Genomic DNA, 18,233 nt, shown 5'->3' on the forward strand with positions numbered 1-18,233 from the left:
TTTGGGGTTGGAGAGGGGGATGCTGGATTTGGCCTCAGCTTTCATGCTGGCAGGATCAAAGAGAGGAGATGGAAAGTCAGTTTTTTCCCCCTGAAAACTCACTGATGGTGATGAAAACATGGAAATTCTCCTTCTTACTTCAACCCCAAATTACTGAGGATTTTCATTCCACGCTTTGGAATGTGCTAATAGGTTTTTTTCCCCAGGCTGAATTCATTCATTATCCCTTTTCCTGTCCCCTGAGGAGAAAGCCAGGCATCCCCTGTGCTGTGTGACTGGAGGCTGAGGATGGGACTAAAATCCTCTCCCTTTTGGGGTTTTCCACTCTTCCCTGGCTTGCTGCCACGTGTTTCCTGGGGCTGTGTGCTGTGGGATGTTTTGGGGCCCTGTGATGCTGCAGGGGCAGCTGGGGTCACTTTACTGTGTCCCATCAGTCTGGGGGAGCTGAACTCAGACCCTGAGCCTTTCACCCACCCCCTGGGTGCCCTGGATGGAAATCCAGCTCCTCAAGGGTTCCTTTCTGCTGCTGGGCTCCCTGCCTGGGCACATCAGACTCCCCCAGCCTGCCTCACATTCCCCAGACAGAATAGCTGGGATTCCTGCATTCCCTGCCCCAAAGTGACCCCGGCTGGACACTGAGCTGCAATGACATCTGCAGGGACAGGATGGGTCCCCCACCACAGCAAGGAGCCCCACAGAGCCTAGGACAGGCTCTGTTATGGTCCTGAGGTGTGAACACATCCCTGGTAGATTTGTTTGGGTTTTGCAGAGGTACCTGGGTGCTGTGGCAGCTCTGCAAGGCCTGGCCTGGGGAGGGAGTGTCCCACATTCCCAGAGGTGCCCACTCTTTCCTTAAAGCCCCAATTCCCGGAGCCACTCCATCCCTGCGGGAGCTTTTCCCAAACTCCTCGCTGCTGTGGGCAATGGGGGAAGGAATTTGGGAAGGAGCACAGAGCAGGGAAAGCCCAAAGGTGGGTGTGAAAATGAACCCTCCTCACCTTGAGGTCACCCTGAAGATGCACCTTGTGGCCACCTCAGCTGTGGTGGAGGTGGGTGTAGGGGTTTTGGGAAGGGGGAAAATCCCCCTTGTGTGGTTGGGAGCAGCTGAGGAGCTGCTCTCTAACTCATTCCTGCCCTGGAGCCAGGACCTTTGGGGGGAAACCCACCCCTGGCATGGCTGGGGAGGAGCAGGGCTGTGAGAGAGCAGCGGGTGCCGAAGGGTTAACAGGGAGTGTTTGCAGCCAGTCCCTGGTCACCAAGGAGAAGCGATCTGCACTTGGGAAGGAAACAAAACACCCAGCAGGGCGATTCCTCTCCCCAGCACCACTGCAGGGCTCTGGCACCACCAGGACACTGCCACCACCCCGGGTGGCAGGGAGCAAGAGGCACCAGGTGAGTGTGGCTGCCGGGGAGGTGACAGGGACAGCACAGGGACAGCACAGGGACAGCCATGTCCCCACCATCCTTCTCCCTCCCAGTCTTATGGCAGAATGTGGGGCACCCCGGGCACGGGGACACGCAGCATCCGTCCCTACCAGTCCAGCGGGCAGTACCTGTACGCCATGAAGGAGGACCTGGCAGAGTGGCTGAAGGAGCTCCATGGCCTTGACATCGAGGTGGGCACCTTCCTGGAGGTGCTGGAGACAGGGGCTGTGCTCTGCTGCCACGCCAACCACGTCACCCAGGTGGCAGGGGAGTTTGCCCAGGTGTGCCCCGAGGTGGCCAAGCACCTCCACCTGCCCTCTGCCGGTGTCACCTGCAACCTCACAGCACAGCCTGGCACCTTCCAGGCCAGGGACAACGTCTCCAACTTCATCCAGTGGTGCAGGAAGGAGATGGGGATCAAAGGTAGGATGCCAGGCCCCAGCTGTCCCGCGTCTCTGTTTTGCCATGTGTCCCCCAAACTCAGCGCCACCCCAGCATGGGACAGCTCTGTGTGCTGGCACCCCTGAGCTGGCATCCCTTGTGCAAGGTCCTCCAGGCTTGGCAGCAGCTTTGCAGGGTGCTGGCACATGGCTGGAGGGTTTGCTTGGGTGTAAATACACACAGGAGGAATGGCAAAGGAAAGGGTGGATGGCACAGTGTGTCCCTGCCAGGCATGGCATGATCCCAGCCCTAAGGACAGCAGGAGAAGTCCTGGCTCTGAGCAAAGCATCTGTCACCCTGTCCTACTCCCATGAATGCCCAGAGAGGGGAGTGGCACGGACCAAGACATCCTCAGGGCTCTCAGACACTGAGTTTTGTGCCTTTGGGATGCCATGAAACAGCTGCAGATGCCCAAAAGGAAAAGTTCTTCCTCCTTTATCCCTTACCCCAACTCTTGTTGAACCCTGCCATATTCCTGGTGGGATGACTCCAGTGAAGAGCACCCTTTGGGTGGGTTTTGCCTCCATCTGTGCCCCCCATCTGCTCTGTGCCCATCCCCACGTGGATGCCCTGCCCTGCCCTGCCCAGACGTGCTGATGTTCGAGACAGAGGACCTGGTGCTGAGGAAGAACGAGAAGAACTTTGTGCTGTGCCTGCTGGAGCTGGCCCGCCACGCCTCGCGCTTCGGGGTGCGCGCCCCGACCCTGGTGCAGATGGAGGAGGAGATCGAGGAGGAGCTCCGGCAGGAGATGGAACTGCCAACCCCAGAGCCCAGCCTGCCACGGGCACCCAGGAGGGCACCACGGGACCTCCAGAACCTCGACCAGATGGTGCCAGGGGCAGGGGAGCATGGGGATGGATGGGGATGGATTGGATGGGGACAGATGGGGACAGGGATGGGGACGGGGATGGGGACGGGGATGGGGATGGGGATGGGGATGGATGCAGGTAGGGATGGGGTTGGATGGAGATGGAGATGGGCATGGAGATGGATGGGGAAGGACATGGAGATGGATGGAAATGGAAATGGAAATGGAAATGGAAATGGAAATGGAAATGGAAATGGAAATGGAAATGGAAATGGAAATGGAAATGGAAATGGAAATGGAAATGGAAATGGAAATGGAAATGGAAATGGAAATGGATGGGAATGGGCATGGAGATGGAGGTGGATGGGGATGGGCATGGAAATGGATTAGGATGGCATGGGGATGGATGGGATGGGATGGGATGGGATGGGATGGGATGGGATGGGATGGGATGGGATGGGATGGGGATGATGGGGAGGAGCATGGAGATGGATGGGGATGGATGAGGATGGGCATGGGCATGGAGGTGGATAGGGATGGAGATGGATTGGATGGGCATGGAGATGGATGGGAATGGAATAGGGGGGCGTGGGGATAGGCATGGGGATGGATGGAGATGGGCATGGAGATGGATTGGATGGAGATGAGGATGGGGATGGATGGGGATGGGCATGGTCACCCCAGGACCTTTCCCAGCAGCCCTGGTGAGGACCCATCCCTGCCACCCTCAGGTGCAGCACCTGGTGAGCCGCTGTACCTGCCCTGTGCAGTTCCCCATGATCAAGATCTCCGAAGGGAAATACCGCGTGGGGGACTCTGACAGCCTCATCTTTGTGCGGGTGAGTCTGCTCTATCCCTGCTCTTGGGGGAAAGGCATCAGGAATTCTGCTCTGCTGCCATGACCCCCTTTCCACAATCCCCCAAAAAGGGTCTGTGGGGGAGTTCTGATCACTATTCCCAAAGCAGGGGAGCTCAGCCCTGTCACAGATGTTGGTATGGATTTAACCACCCATTTGTGTGGGACAAACCCTGACACCCCACAGAGCCACAGCCTGCTCCCACCCAGCAATGGGAGCACTGGGATGCTCTGAGTCCATCCCCAAGCACGGCCAACGAACTCAGCACACCACAAAGGACAGGGATTTTCCAGAAGGATCCCTCACCCTCCTTGTGGTGACAAAATAAACCTGTCGGGATGGCCGCAGGAGCTGAGCCGGGGACGCAGCCGCCCTTTGGGACACCTGGTGGCACTTGGGGCCAGCCCAGAGCTGCCCTTTGGGACACCTGGTGGCACTTGGGGCCAGCCCAGAGCTGCTCTTTGGGACACCTGGTGGCACTTGGGGCCAGCCCAGAGCTACTCTTTGGGACACCTGGTGGCACTTGGGGCCAGCCCCGAGCTGCCCTTTGGGACACCTGGTGGCACTTGGGGCCAGCCGCAGCTCTCGAAGCCCGGCCGGGGGTGCCACCCCAGGCTGCTGCCGGTGTCCCCTGGCACGGACATTCCCGATGTCCCCAGATCCTGCGGGAACACGTCATGGTGCGGGTCGGGGGCGGCTGGGACACGCTGGAGCATTACCTGGACAAGCACGACCCGTGTCGCTGCACCTCGCTCTGTGAGTCCCCGCGTCCCCAAACCCCGCGACTGGCTTAGGATGGGAGGGGTCTGTGGTTGGTTTCGATGCTTCTCGGAGGCTTTGGTACAGCCATGCCGAGAAATATCGGGTTTTGGGGACTTTCTTTGGTTTTGGTGGCCACTAGAGGTCATGGAAGACTTCAGGATGGAGCCGGACCCCCAAGGCCTCTTTGCAGGGAGCACAGGCACTCTCGGGGGGGCTGGATGCTGAGCCTCGGCTGGGCGCGCTTCCCCGCGGGTGGGTGCCTGGCACAGGGGCGCTGAGCCCCCCTCGCTGTCCCCGCAGCTCACAAACAAGGCCGGAAGGGCCGGAGCCCGCAGCAGCAGGTGCAGCACGAGGTGCGGCTGTGCCCGGCCGCCCGCAGCCCCCAGCCCGCCCTGCTGCTCATCGGCCGCTCCCAGAGCCCCCTGCCCCCCGTGCCCTGGGGGTGCCGCGTCCCCCCTGGCACCCCGTCCCAGGAGCGCCGGGGTCGCCAGACGGGGGCCAGCCCTCAAACGGAGCCGGCACAGCCCCGGAGGGTCCCCTCGGGCAGGTAAGTGATGCAGAGATGCTTCGCGCCCCAGACTGCCTGGATTCAGAGCAGGTTTTGGAGCGTCTTTGGAATTTTTTCCCCTCTCTCGTCTGGAGGTGCCCAGCACCAGGCGGGACTGGGGGGATGCAGCAGCTCCCAGCCCCTCTCTGCGGTCTGTCCCTGCAGGATGCGGGAGCCACCCGCTGTCCCCTTGGGGAGGCAGCCGCCACCATCCCGCTCACCGGCCCGATCCGGCTCCCCTGGGCTCGGGGCTCGGGGCCGGGCACCCACCCCGTCCCGGCTGAGCGCCCCGAACGGCGCGGGGGTGCCCAGGGCATGGCAAGGGACCTGCCCGGGGACATCATCCAGCCCGGGGACATCATCCACTCCTGTGGCACCGGCACGGGGCAGGCCCGCAGCTCCCAGCCCACGGACGGCACCGGCAGCTCCGAGGAGCGCCCAGCAAGGAGGAAAATCATCTGTGCCGGCTGCCAGGCCGCAGGAAACGGCGACAGCCACAGCCCGAGCCCCCAGTCCCCTCAAGGTCCGTGCCCCCAGTCCCCTCAAGGTCCGTGCCCCCAGTCCCCTCAAGGTCTGCGCCTCCTCCTCGCTCCGGGATGCTCCAGGAGACCCCCGGAGCCTGAAGAGCCCACAGGAAGGGAGGCAGGGAGCCCTGGGCCGGGGCCGACAGCCTTCACCCCGGAATTGCTCCAGCCAAGCCCCGAAATTGGACAGCAGCGTTAAACCCCCCCTCAAAGCCAGCCCGGCCCCCCGGCCCCCCACCCCTCAGGGCCGTTCTGCAGGGGCCTGCAGGGTCTGCGATGCTGGGGACAGTCCCCAGGGGACAGGACAGAGCCACCCAGCCCCGAGCACAAGGACTGCGGGCACCCAGGGACCTCGGGGGGCACAGGATGGAGCCGGGGCAGCCTGTGGTGAAGGCCCCGAGGGGTTCCGGGGGTGCTGTGGGCACACGCAGCCCCCCGGCTATGCCAGCGTGCTGGAGGAGCTGGCCCGCGGCCCGCAGCCCCTGCGGCCTGTGGGGATGTGGGGACAGGGCCCCAGAGCACCCTCAGGAGCTGCCCCGGAGCTCCCGGCCCCGGGGGAGGCAGAGCGGCCGGGGATGGGGGGCCAGACCCCCCGGGCCAGCACGGCCGCCAAGCCCCGGCGCTGCCTGAAGAAGCCCGAGCGGGTGCCCTCCATCTACAAGCTGAAGCTGCGGCCCAAGGTGCGGCCCCGGCGGGACCACAGGCCGGGCAAGCGCCCCTCGCGCATCCCCACCCCGCTGGGGCATCGGCCCCGGGGCCAGCGGCGCCCCCCGGGCGCCCCCCGAGCCCCCCAGGGCGGCAGCGCCCGCCCCGAGCCCTCCCCGGGGGACAGCGGCGCTTGGCCGAGCGAGGATGAGGAGGAGGAGTCGTGGGTCTGAGCCCAGCCCGAGGCACGGACAGACGGACGGACGGACAGAGCCCTCCCTGCAAGGGTGGGAGCGATGCTGCGGTGGAAGATGGAGCGGAACCATCCCCGGTGGGATTGCTCCCACACACCAACCCGGGGGGTTCCACCTCATTTTCACCTCTGCACCCATTCCTTCCCAATGGATTTATTTTCCTGGTAATCCTGCTAAGCAGGCACTTCTGTACTGGTTTGGGTGGAAAAATCCAGCCCCAAATTGGTGTTTTCTGCAGGGGGAAGGGTTTAGCCACACCTGGAGAGGGGACACCCCATCCTTGACACCCATAAAAAGCATCTCACCCCTCAGTGCTCCCCATCTGCACCAGTGAGCCCCGTGTCTGACAGCTCCCAGAGCCTCCATGAGTGCTGGGGGCTCACAGGAGGGACCCTGTGATGGCTGTGGTCCCCTCTCAGTGCTGGATGGCACCATAATTCTCCAAATTAGGGTCACAGCAGGCACTGCTGCACCCCGAGCCCCCAGCAATGCTGTTTGTGCAATAGAAACGTGCCAAAACTCCATTTCCACTTCTTTTCTGTGTGGGTGGATGGGGAGGGAGGATAATCCTGATGTGGGCACAGCAATCGTCCCCCTGAGAGCCCCACAATGCCCAGGAGAGTCTCATTTTCCACGAGGGGATGGAGCCAGCCCCACTTCCCTGCAGAGGAGCTGCCAACGTGAGCGCTGGCACTCGGGGAAACACAAAAACCTGCTGGCAAAAACACTCCTGAGGCCGGTACAGAACAAGGGGACAGACCTGATTTTTAATTCAATTTCAAAGAAGGAGGTGCAGGGCGTCACAGGCGGTGCAGACACCTCGGGAATCTCCAACAAGGAGTCCAGGGGGGAAAGGGAAGCCAAGTCCAGGCTTGGGATGCTCAGTGGGGCAGGAGGAGGAGGAGGAGAGGGGAGCATCCTTGGTGAACCCAGCATCACCCCCAGGAGCACAGGGCACAGAGCTGGCACTGCCCTGGGCACAGCAATGGGGACATCCCAGCTTGTGCCAGGCCCGGGCTGCTCTCAGCAGGAGCAGGGGGGCGTTGGGTGAGTGGTAAATCTGTAGTAAGGTGTGAGTAGGGCCGCAGGGTGCTCGTGCTCCAATCCCTGTGCCTGGACAGCCGGGATCTCCCTGCCTGCACCACCCACCCCTTCCTGGGCTCTGGGGAGAGGAGCTCTGTGTAGCCCTGGTTCTTCCAGGAGCTGGGAAATGCTGCAGAAGCAGTGAGAGTTGTTGTTATTACTAATATAACTTCCTCTGTCTATAAAGTACAATAGAATATAACAATTATATTTATAACCTTTTTTTTTTTCTTCTTTTTTTTTCTTCAAAATACTAAATAGATGCTATAAAAACCTGTAACTAATTGTGCTATAAACTGCAGGCTACAGGGTTATAACAAACAATGTATTGGCTTAGTCGTTGATATGTGTACGTGTGAGCACTTTAGAAATGCTTCATTATTAGCATTTACCAAGGAATCTCCTTCTCAGATAATTTGGAGGGGTAAAGCTCTAGCCAGAGATCAATAAGTGGACTCAGATGTGTTAATAAATCCTGTCAGGATGAGCTTGGACAGGGAGCCAGGTTTGCCATGAAGGCGAGGGATGGTGACAAGTGCCACTGCCCTTCCTGGCTGAGATGGACTCGTGTCCCCCCCATTGCCTTTCCCAATTTTTTCCCTTTTTTTGTTTTAAATTTTGGAGCGAGGGGTTTGATTCCCCAAGCGGGAGGAGCAGGATGCACCCCCAGCCCTGGCACAGGGATGGGGTGGTCAGAGGCACTGGAGCTCAGCTGGAGCTGCCTTTGATGGGAAGCAATTCCGAGAGCACAGTGGAGCAGTGCTGGACACCTGGCTGTGGTGGCAGAGGGGATGGGTGTCCTGTTCTGATGAACACCTCCAGCTCCTTGTGGCAGCAGGGATCGCGGGGATGGATTTGCTGGAGGATGGATCAGATCAGATCCTGCCTCAAGCAGGTGAGGATGGTGTTTCCCTGTGTCTCACAGGGACCAGCCATGAAGAAACCACGACCCTCTCTGCCTCTTGCTCTGCCTCCACCACCCCATCACCATTTCCTAGCAGGGGCTGCCCTTTGCCAGCCCCACCCTGCAGGGCAGCATGCAGGCGAGCTGCAGCTCTGGTGCCAACACAAACCAGAAGATTAAAAAATAATAATCCAACAATTAAAAAAATAAAACATGGGGGACTCACTTTGCTATTAGGGATATGCAGAGAGAAAAAAAAACAACAAACAAAAAACCAAAGCAGGAATTCAGCTGGAAGTGCTGCTCCAGCTCCCTGTTGCTGCCGAGGCAACATCCCTGTGGGAAAACCCAGCCCGGTGGCACTGCCGGGGGCACAGGGGGGCACAGCGGGCACAGGGGGATGCCCACCTGCCCAGGACACCCCCGGGGCTGGGGTGCAAAGCTGGTCACCTGCTGAGCCCAGGAGCAGAGGTAGCAGAGGGGTGACCTGCCCCGCAAGGAGCGTTCCCAGGTTATTTGGTGCTCACAGCCTTCCTGTGCTGGGGCTGTGCTGGGGCACAGGGGGGCTCAGAGCCCTGGGAAGGCAGAACCCAGCTCCTGGGGGTGTCAGGAGCAGCATTAGGACTTCTTTTTCCCCCCTTTTTTTGCTTTCATCCAGAAATTCCGCCTGGAGATCTGACCTGACCAAACCAAAAGACAGCACATGTAACCTGGCTGCTCTGCCCTCCATGGGGAGAAATCCCACCAGGGGAAAAGCAGAACTCCTGTTTCCCTGTGCCCCAGGGACAGGACCACCCCCAGAACACTGGGATACAGGTGCTGGATAATTCCCTTCCAGGAGCAGGTGATGAGGCAGCACCAGGAGCTGCCCCTGTGCTGCCAGGGCAGGAACTGGCAAGGATGAAGTGACAGCCAAAAATTTGGGCGCCTCCTCCACCCTCCAGTGCTGTGTACAACCCCCTGGGATGGCTTTGGCCTCAAGCTCTGCAGGCTGGCAGAGAGCTCAGGGCCATCCCTCACCCCTCACTGTCCCCCTGCACCCCCTGTCCCCAAATGTCACCTCAGCAAGCCCAGAGGTGCCTCCAGCACAGCTCCCACTGCCCAGGGAGCAGAACCATCCCTGGGTTTGGGGGTCCCTGGGCAGGGGGCTCACAGGATGGTGCAGCAGAACCGTCCCCGAGTTTGGGGGCTCCCTGGTCTCACAGGATGGTGCAGCAGAACCATCCCCAAATTTGGGCAGCCCCTGGCAGGGGTTTCCTCATAGGATGGTGCAGCAGAACCACCCCCGATTTTGGGGGGGTCCCTGGGCTCACAGGATGGTGCAGCAGAACCATCCCAGGGTTTGGGGTGCCCCTGGCAGGGCTCTCCTCACATGATGGTGCAGCGGTTCCTGCGCAGCGCGCCCTGGAAGCGGATGGTGGTGTGGACGTGCTTGCAGCGGGCGCAGCCCACGCTCTTGAGGAGCTCGCTGAAGAGCAGCAGGATGTGCCAGTTGTACTTGGCCGAGCACTCGATGTAGCCGCACTTCCACGTCTTCTTCACCAGGTTGGAGACGTTCCAGCGCGGGATGACCCGGCCCCGCTGCAGGTCCCGCTTGTTGCCCACGATGATGATGGGCGTCTCCGAGGTGCCGATGACCCTGGGGAGGGCGGGAGGTGAGGGAGGATGGCAGGGAGGGACACGGAGGGACGGACCACAGAGCTCAACCCATCCCCAAAGGGCTCCTGGCTGTGCCTTGCCTTGTCCCCTTGTCCCCCTCCGTGTCCAGCCACCCCCTGTGTGGGAATCTACAAAATCAGAGGGTTTTGGGAAAGCTGCAAGATGCAGGCTTTAGAGACAGCAGAACTGATAAGAGCTGAGCAGCAGCCATGATATAGGTCAGCAGAAAAATTATTTAAACTGTAGAAAAGCCAGGACAACTAGAACAATGGTCTGTGTATTAACGCTTGTCTAGAATAACTTTCTAAGCTATTTACATAAACTATTTATATAAACTTTTCTGGAAAGCAAAACTTTCCAGAAAAATTTATCTAGCAAGATATTAGGAAGTTTGAAGCTTAATAATAGAGTTTTGTGCATTGTGTTTTAAAGCTTACAAGTAGGTCTTGTATTCAAAATAAGCAAGCATTTTTTAACCAAAGGTACGTGGATACGTGGATAGAACTACTGTCAATATGCTTTTGCTCTGTGTGATTGGTCAAAAAACTTATAAAGTAAATTGTAACGTTAAGTTCTTAGTTTGCTGCTTGAGATGTGAGCTGCTGGCATCTTCCCATTGTCATAATCACGTAACGAGGCTGATGCTGAAAAACCAAACAGCTCAAGGCACGTTCCCAGCAGCCCTGTCCCATTGGTGATTTGTACAGAGACCCCAGCTGGTGACACCCCCATGGCACCCGCAGCTGCTCACCCAGGGCTCAGCCACGGGGGACCCCTGCCTGGCTCATTAATGCACAAATCAACAGCCAGAATCAAAGCCAGATCCCAGCCAGGCTCCTCAGAGCTCTGCCAACCTTAACCCTGTTTCTTCTCTCTTGGAGTAAGAGTGAGAGGTGTGGATGTGAAGTGAAGTGAAGTGAAGTGAAGTGAAGTGAAGTGAAGTGAAGTGAAGTGAAGTGAAGTGAAGTGAAGTGAAGTGAAGTGGTGTTGGATGTGCTGCTGGTGTGGAATCTTATTGAGGGCAGCTAAACCTCTTTTCCTGGGAATTGTGTCAGGAATGAGGCAGGGATTTGCTCAGAGCCTTTGCTGGGCGTTTTGCAGCTCATTTTTGGGGCTGACAGCAGAGAATCCTCCCTGGGTTCCATGGAGCAGCTGCGCCAGGAATGGTAGTGGAGAATCCTGGCTTCAGAGGAGCCTGCCTGGGCTCCTGCTCCTCTCTTGGTGTTGGGGCTCCCATCCCTGCCAAAGGGGCTTTGTGCCACTCTGGTATCTCCTCTCTGACGCCAGGACGTGCCCCCCTGGTGCAGAACTCCCTTGCCACCACCCCAGAGCCATCCGTACCTCGTTTCCAGGATCTGCTGGCGGATGGTTTTGATGTACTCGAAGCTGTCAAAGCAGCAGATGTCATAGACCAGGATGTAGGCATGGACACTCCGGAGCCCCCTGCAGCACACGTCTGCCCACTCCTGCAGGGGCACACAGGGGTCAGTCCCGGCTCTGGGCCTGGGGGATGCTCTGCCCTGCCCTGCTCTGGGGGCTGCACATTGCCCCAGCACCCACCTCTGCCCTGACCCATCTGCGTGTGCCCCACAGCTCTGCAGCCATGTCCCCTCTCCAGAGATCCCTTATTCCCCCTGCCAATCCAGGGGAGAGGTAACAGGATTTATCAGCCCCAATTCCACTCCTGAGGGAGGATTGCAGCCTAATTCCAGCCCAGAGCTGAGCTGGGAGTGGGGCTGGATGCAGCCCCCTACACTGGGAGTAAAAGCTTCATCCTCCAGAGCTGCTAATTAGCTGTGCTAATTAGTGATGCGCCCTGGTTTTTGGGGCAGGGCGGGTGAGGAGGGTGCTGAGCCCCATCTGAGGGTGATGCAGCAGCAGCTCTGTGGGTCAGAGGGGGAAGGTGACAGCAGCTCTGTCTGGAGGGGACATGGGGACAGGAGAGGAGCAGAGGCAGCTCAGGAACTGAGTCTGTGAGAGCAAAATGTGGATCCAGGGCAGAGGCAGGCAGGGGTGGCCTCTCTACAGCCAAAATCTGGAGCTGGAAGAAATTAATGCTGTTAAGAAACCCTTGGGTTTCTGGGAACAACCGGATTTATTTATTTTTTTTTCATGCCATGAGCGAAAATCTGCCTCACTTCAGGCACTTTCCCATCTCAGATGGGACTGGGAATGGCAGCCCCTGCAGGCAGCACCGCAAAACCCTCCTGGGGTGCCTCTGGAGAGGAGAAAGACTCTCCAGGGAGGAAAGGCATCACTTGTCCCTGAGCAAACCCCTCCAGAGCCGTGAATCAGCCCTTCCTGAGTTTACATAATGAGGTGGGGAAGGGCAGTTTCGGGATTGGGTTGATCTCTGTCACCGGGGGCACAAGGGGCTGGCAGGGGGACACAGCCCCTCCCTGCCCACCCAGGGGAGATGCAGGGGAGACCCTGGGGCTCAGAGATGCAGGAGGATGGAGCAGCAGCCTCGGGGCTCCTCTGAGCCCTGATACACCAGGGAGACAAGGAACTGCAGCTATTTCACCGTGCTGGGGGCAGCTGTGCCCTGTCAGGGTGGTTTTCCTCAGCAGTGCAGGTCTCCTGGGATGTTTGAGTGTTGCACTGCAGGAGCAGCATGTCAGAGAGGCACTGGCTCCTGCTCCCCTTGCAGGACAGCACTGCAGGGATGCTGCTCCTGGCACGGAGCTGAGTCCAGGATGTTTCCCTGCAGACAGAGCTTTATCCCTCTCCTTTCCCCTCAGAGCCACCCCTCTGATCAGCCTCTGTTCCCTGGAAACCTCCATCTGCTCCCACTGGCACCTCCTCTGGGGTGCAGCAAGGCAGGGAGTTAATGGAGTGTGTGAGCATTGGCTGCTGTGTCAATAAATTACCCTTTGCTATTTCGGGCTCTTTCTCACGCTGACCTTTCCTTCCTGCGCTCACCCATTAATTTTTAAACCTTCTCCTCGCCCCTGGAGTGCTTGTTTCACCTCCTGCCTGATGGTACAGGTGCTCTTAGAGCACTACATGGCCCCTGTGACCCTGGCCCTGCTGGGGACAGGGACACTGTGACTAATTGAGTGGCCCCACTGGTGGCACTGCAGCCACAGCTGGGAACCTGCAGCTCCTTTCCCCACAGTGGTGACACAACCTGTGCCCCTGGGGCTATGGCATGAGCTTAACATCCTATACTCCCCACTAAATCCACCCAGAAGTTGTTGGTGCTGGTGGCAAAGCTTTCCAACCCCACACTGCTTTTTGGGGGGTTGGGAAGCACCTGAGGGGGTAGAGGGGGAGCTGGTGGGTTCAGAGCTCCAGAACAAGGCCAGGCAATGCTGGAGGGGACAATGGCCTCTCCCAGGAGGGGACAAGCTCTGCCTGCCTTGGGCAGTGGGTGCATCAGGGCTCCAGGAACCCCTGGTGTCACCCACATGTTCTGCTGTTGGCTCAGACACCGGGCCAGCCATGGTGGGGTATCTAATCCCAGTCTGGGCCCTGGCTTTCGTGGAGTTCAATTAATCATTGTTCTAAGATCTTCCTTGGTGGGGAGGGGCTTATTGGCATCTTGGGCTTGTGACAGCTCAGTTGCTTTTTAACCTTAGCTGCTTGGATAGCATGTGAGCACTCTTTATGCCGTTATAAGGTTAATTTGGGTCTCCTGAATGACCACAGGATTTACCAACCCTAGATTTGCTATGTCTCAGTCAAGGACTGGATCCCAGTGCTCCAGGTGGATCCCAGCTGTGAGCAATGCCAGAACCACATCCTTGCAGTGGGATGCCACCTCTCTTGTGTTTGCTGCCACCAAACTTTAGAACACACTTTATCCTGAACCTGTTCAGCAGGATCCACGAGGACACAACCCATCCTTGACACGGAGAGAGAGAGAAACACCCCCCAAAAGGCAGAGCCGCGACCCCACAGATTCCAACAGCAAAACCCCACCCCGGGGGGGATCACCCAGACCCGCAGAGGTGGAGGCGCCCTCGGGGGCCCCCGTACCTGCAGGGTGTTGACAGGGAAGGCGGTGATGGGGGGAAAGTCCATGATCTGCAGGTCGTGCACGTGGCCGTTCATGACCACGGCGGGCAGGTAGACGCGGCGGGCCGTGGTGGGCACGCACACCTCGCTGAACTCGTTGTACAGGAACTGCCGGACTATGGCGCTCTTGCCCACGCCCTGCGCTCCCAGCACGGCGATCTTGAAGGTTGCCACCATCCCGCCGCGCTCCGGCCCCGGTGCTGCCCCCGCGGTGCCGAGGCTGCATATTCCCGGGCAGGGGGCCTCAGCCCCATTCAGGATGCATTGCCCCGCCGGGGCTCCCCGTCACTGCAAGGCCAAGGAGAAGCCGGTCAGCTCTCAGAGACCTCTCTGGGTGTTTATTCCAGCAGGAGCTGGCAATGTACCCAGGGGCTTTGGCGCTGCAGGGCCTCAGGGTCCCCTTGGAGCGTCCCGCCCCAGCAGCCAAGGAGAGGCAGGATTCCAGGATTTATTCCAGGAATAGAGTGGGCTTTATTCCAGGAAGGTTCTCACAGGCACATTCAGCCATTTCAGCTCCACAACAAGGAAAGGCTCTGTCTTTGCTCAGGGTCCCAGGCTGTGCGGGGCCGCTGTCACCAGCTGTCCCTTCCCGGTGCTGTCCCAAGCCGGGAATCCATCTTCCCTGGGTTTGGACAGCTGGAATTGCCTTTTGCGGGCGGGGGGACATCGCTGAGCGCCTGCGAGCGACAGCTTGAGCGTTTCCTCTCAGCCTTGGAGCGGCTGGGCAATTAACTTGATGGGGACTCATTTAGCAGCCAGCTGACAGGGTGAGCCCGGAGCCACCGCTGTGCTGAGGCCGGGGCAGGGCCCGCGTTTAGGGGGACACGGGGGGATAACCCACACACAGGGACGTGGGAGCTGAGCCTGAGGAGCCCAAACACCGCTGGCATCAGGAGCTGTGATGGGGACAACATGGGCGAGGGATGGGTCCCACTCTCACTGGCTCTCATCCCTAGGAAGCAGCTTGTGCTTTATCCCAAAGTGTGGATGCTCTGACCAATTTCTGATGCTCTGGCCCATTTTCCCTGCACCATCCCCAAAGCGCAGGGCAGCGGCGGAAAGTGTCAGGTTCAAACACCCTGTTGTGGCTGTTTGATGGAGATTATTTACCCCAGGGGGAGCCTGGGCACAGCGTTCCCATTGCCGGGTTCTGGAGTGGCCGAGCTCCCCGGGATCCCTTCCCTGGGCCGTGGCTCACACCACCCTCACCTTTCTCACGCCAGGACTAAGGACCATGTCCCCCCGTGCTGCTGGCACTGTTGCCCCGGGGTGCTGTCCCTGTCCCCGGGGTGCTGTCCCTATCCCCGTGCTGCTGGCACTGTCCCCGTGGTGCTGGCCCTGTCCCCGAGGTGCTGTCCCTATCCCCGGGGTGCTGGCACTGTCCCCGGGGTGCTGGCTGTCCCCAGCCCCGCAGTGGGGATGTTTCTGTGCCAGATGCAGGCAAATGGGGGGTGCAGGAGCCCCCAGGCCCGACCCTGCCAGGGCTTTTCTCTGCCAGCACACAGCACTGTCACTGCAGGTCCCTGGGGCCACCCTGCTGCAGGGACAGCCCCGTCCCCACAAACCCTTCCTCCTCTGCGGGGCCGGAGTGTGATGGAGCCACACAACTGGAAATCAGAGCCCCGCTGGAACTGGGGCACGGGCTGAGCCCGCTGTGGCTCTGCCAGAACCTCACTGCCCTCTGTGCTGGCCCGCGGGGACACTGCACCCCAAAAACATCCCAGCCCGACCTGGCGGTGCCCGGCCCTACAGACAGCTGCCGTGGGAAACTGAGGCACAGCGGGGGGACCCTTGGGGGCACCGCACGGAGGGGAGGTGGGGCAGGGACCGTCCCCGGCCCTCGGGCGCTCAGCACCGGGCTCAGGCCGGGCTCCGCGGGCTGCAGGGCCGGGCGGGGGCTGCAGGGGGCTCCGGCAAGGGCGGCCCCGGCCCCCGCGGCGACCTTGGCCACGCTGCCACCCTGGGGCACTGCCAGGAGCGACCCCTGAGCCCCGCAGGGCGGGGACAGCATCCTGCACCCCACATCCCGCACCCCACATCCTGCACCCCACATCCCGCACCCCACAACCCTCACCTCACATCCCTCACCTCACATCCCTCACCCCACATCCCACACCCCACATCCCGCACCCCCCATCCCTCACCCCACATCCCACACCCCACATCCCGCACCCCCCATCCCTCACCCCACATCCCGCACCCCACATCCCTCACCCCACATCCCACACCCCACATCCCGCACCCCACATCCCTCACCCCACATCACTCACCCCACATCCCTCACCCCACATCCCACACCCCACATCCCGCACCCCACATCCCTCACCCCACATCCCTCACCCCACATCCCTCACCCCCCATCCTTCATCCCACATCCCTCACCCCACATCCCGCACCCCACATCCCTCACCCCATATCTCGTATCCCCACATCCAGACCCTCCCGGGGATGCTCCGGCCGCGCTTGGCAGCGCAGCACCCCCGGCCCGCGGTGTCGCTGGGGCTGGAGGGCATCGGGGGATGCCGAGGGGGGACGACACCCGCACCCCCGTTCCGGCGGGCGAAGGGAGCGGAGAGCCCCGGCGCTCAACTTTCCCCCTCGTCCCCTCACGCCATCCACCCCTGCCCTGCCCAGCGGTAACTTCGCCCCCGTCCTGCCCTTCCCGGCCGATCCCCGTACCTGGCAGCGGCGGCCCGGGCCGGCGGCGCCCCGGCGGGCGGCGGAGCCATGCGGCGAGCCCGGCTGCAGAGCCCCGGCCCGGCCCGGCCCCCGCCCGGCGCGGCCACACCGGGGGGAGCGGAGAGCCCGGCCGGGGCACGGCGGGGGGAGCCGGGCGGGGATGGAGGCGGTGGGATGGCGGGGATGCCCGGGCGGGAGGCGGGCAGCGCCCGGGGAGGGATGGAGGGAGGGAGGCAGGCAGAGCTCCGGCAGGGATGCGGGCAGCGCCCGGCGAGGGAAGGAGGCTCTGCCCAGGCAGGGATGCGGAGGATGCCCGGGAAGGATGCGGGCAGTGCCCTGGAGGGAAGGAGGCAGCACCCGGGAAAGGAGGCAGGGAATGCACAGAGCGAGCCGCAGGAATCCAGCAGACACGCCGGCTTCTCCCGGGGCTCTGGGGAGGCGCCGATGGGAAAAGACCCTCCCATGTCCCCCCTGCAGTGTGCTGGGTGCAGCGGCGTCACCCCTTCCCTCCCCGGCGGCTCCGGGCTCTCATGCCCGCCCCGGACGGGTACCCCGGGCCGGAGCCCCTCGGGGCAGGAGGGCAGGAGCCCTCCCGGGGACTCTTTCCCTCCTCCTCCCGCTGCTCGCTGTGCTCCGGGCACATCGCTTCATCTCCGGGGCCGGGGGCTGCTCTGTGCCCGGGGGTCCCTGAGCCCAGCTGCCCGCAGAGCCCCCCAAAGGAGGGACATTTCTGTTGCAGTGCCTGCGTTTTTGGGTCACCCCGCACGGAGCCTTTACCTGCGTGCTGGACAGAGGGAAGACGCTGCCTGCACCTCCGGAACCATGGTCCAGGTCCCCGGGACACGCTGCTGATGGAGTCCCTGCGCCCCTCTGCTGCTCGGAACAGCCCCAAAGGCCACCCGGGCTGGCTGTGACACCGGCGAGCACCGAGGGGACAGCACAGGGCTGGCGGCGATCGCACGGGCTCGGCCGGGCTCCCCCCAGCCTCGTCAGCACCTTCGGCTGGGAGAAAACATCATCTCCGGGCTGAGGAGGGGGTGCAGGGGCAAACACAGCGCCACATCCCTCCTGGGGACAAGGGGACAGCAGCCACAGCCCCGCGGCTGGGGGCACAAGGACACTGGCACAGCCTTGGCACAGGCAAAGGGGGTCAGAGCCCCGGCAGGGATCGGGGCGTTATTTCCCTGCAGAGATGCTCAGAGACGCAGATATTTCTGTGTCCTGGCGTTTCCAGCAGCCCCAGGCGCTGCTCCCCATCCCCGCACGGCCACGGAGCAGCGCCGAGCCCCGGAACGTCTCGGGCAGAGCGCAGGGACCGCGCTGCACATGAACTCTCCCGCACAATCCAGGCTCCAGCCTCGCGGCTATTTTTAGCAGTTCCCTCCGAGATGCTCTTCAGTTGCAGTTTAATGTGTGAAATTTAATATACGAGGAGCCTGGGGGAGGGGAGCGGGGCTGGATCCCGGCACGTCCCTGCTGGCTGCGAGGTTTATCCCAGTCTGAGCAACACGAGTGCAAGGCAAACCTCAAATCATCCATCCAAGAGTTCCAGGGTGTGCTGATGTGCAGGTGGCAGCTGGGGACAGGCAGAGTTGGTGGTTGTGGTCAGCTCCTGCCTTAGCCA

At 61.0% G+C, this 18,233-nt stretch overlaps 2 protein-coding genes across 3 annotated transcripts; one reads left to right on the forward strand and one right to left on the reverse strand.

Moving 5' to 3' along the window:
- The first annotated feature begins 10 nt into the window (after positions 1-10).
- On the forward strand, positions 11-6,243 carry GAS2L2 (growth arrest specific 2 like 2). Its single transcript, XM_063174244.1, has 7 exons — positions 11-1,392; positions 1,479-1,848; positions 2,455-2,696; positions 3,407-3,514; positions 4,192-4,288; positions 4,595-4,841; positions 5,007-6,243. Exons 1-7 carry the CDS (start codon positions 1,174-1,176, stop codon positions 6,241-6,243), a joined length of 2,520 nt encoding a protein of 839 aa, XP_063030314.1. The 5' UTR covers positions 11-1,173.
- Positions 6,244-7,006: 763 nt separating this feature from the next.
- On the reverse strand, positions 7,007-17,909 carry RASL10B (RAS like family 10 member B). 2 transcript variants are annotated; one of them, XM_063173734.1, is made up of 4 exons: positions 17,387-17,909; positions 13,892-14,218; positions 11,252-11,376; positions 7,007-9,890 (listed from the first exon to the last, which is right to left on the reverse strand). In XM_063173734.1, exons 2-4 carry the CDS (start codon positions 14,105-14,107, stop codon positions 9,620-9,622), a joined length of 612 nt encoding a protein of 203 aa, XP_063029804.1. In that variant the 5' UTR covers positions 14,108-14,218; positions 17,387-17,909; the 3' UTR covers positions 7,007-9,619. The 2 variants fall into 2 exon arrangements, with proteins under 2 accessions (XP_063029804.1, XP_063029805.1); XM_063173735.1 differs by lacking the exon at positions 17,387-17,909 and adding an exon at positions 16,610-16,625.
- Positions 17,910-18,233: the final 324 nt, after the last annotated feature.

Source organism: Melospiza melodia, chromosome 21, assembly GCF_035770615.1.
Source record: "Melospiza melodia melodia isolate bMelMel2 chromosome 21, bMelMel2.pri, whole genome shotgun sequence".
NCBI classification, from domain to species: Eukaryota; Metazoa; Chordata; class Aves; order Passeriformes; family Passerellidae; genus Melospiza; species Melospiza melodia.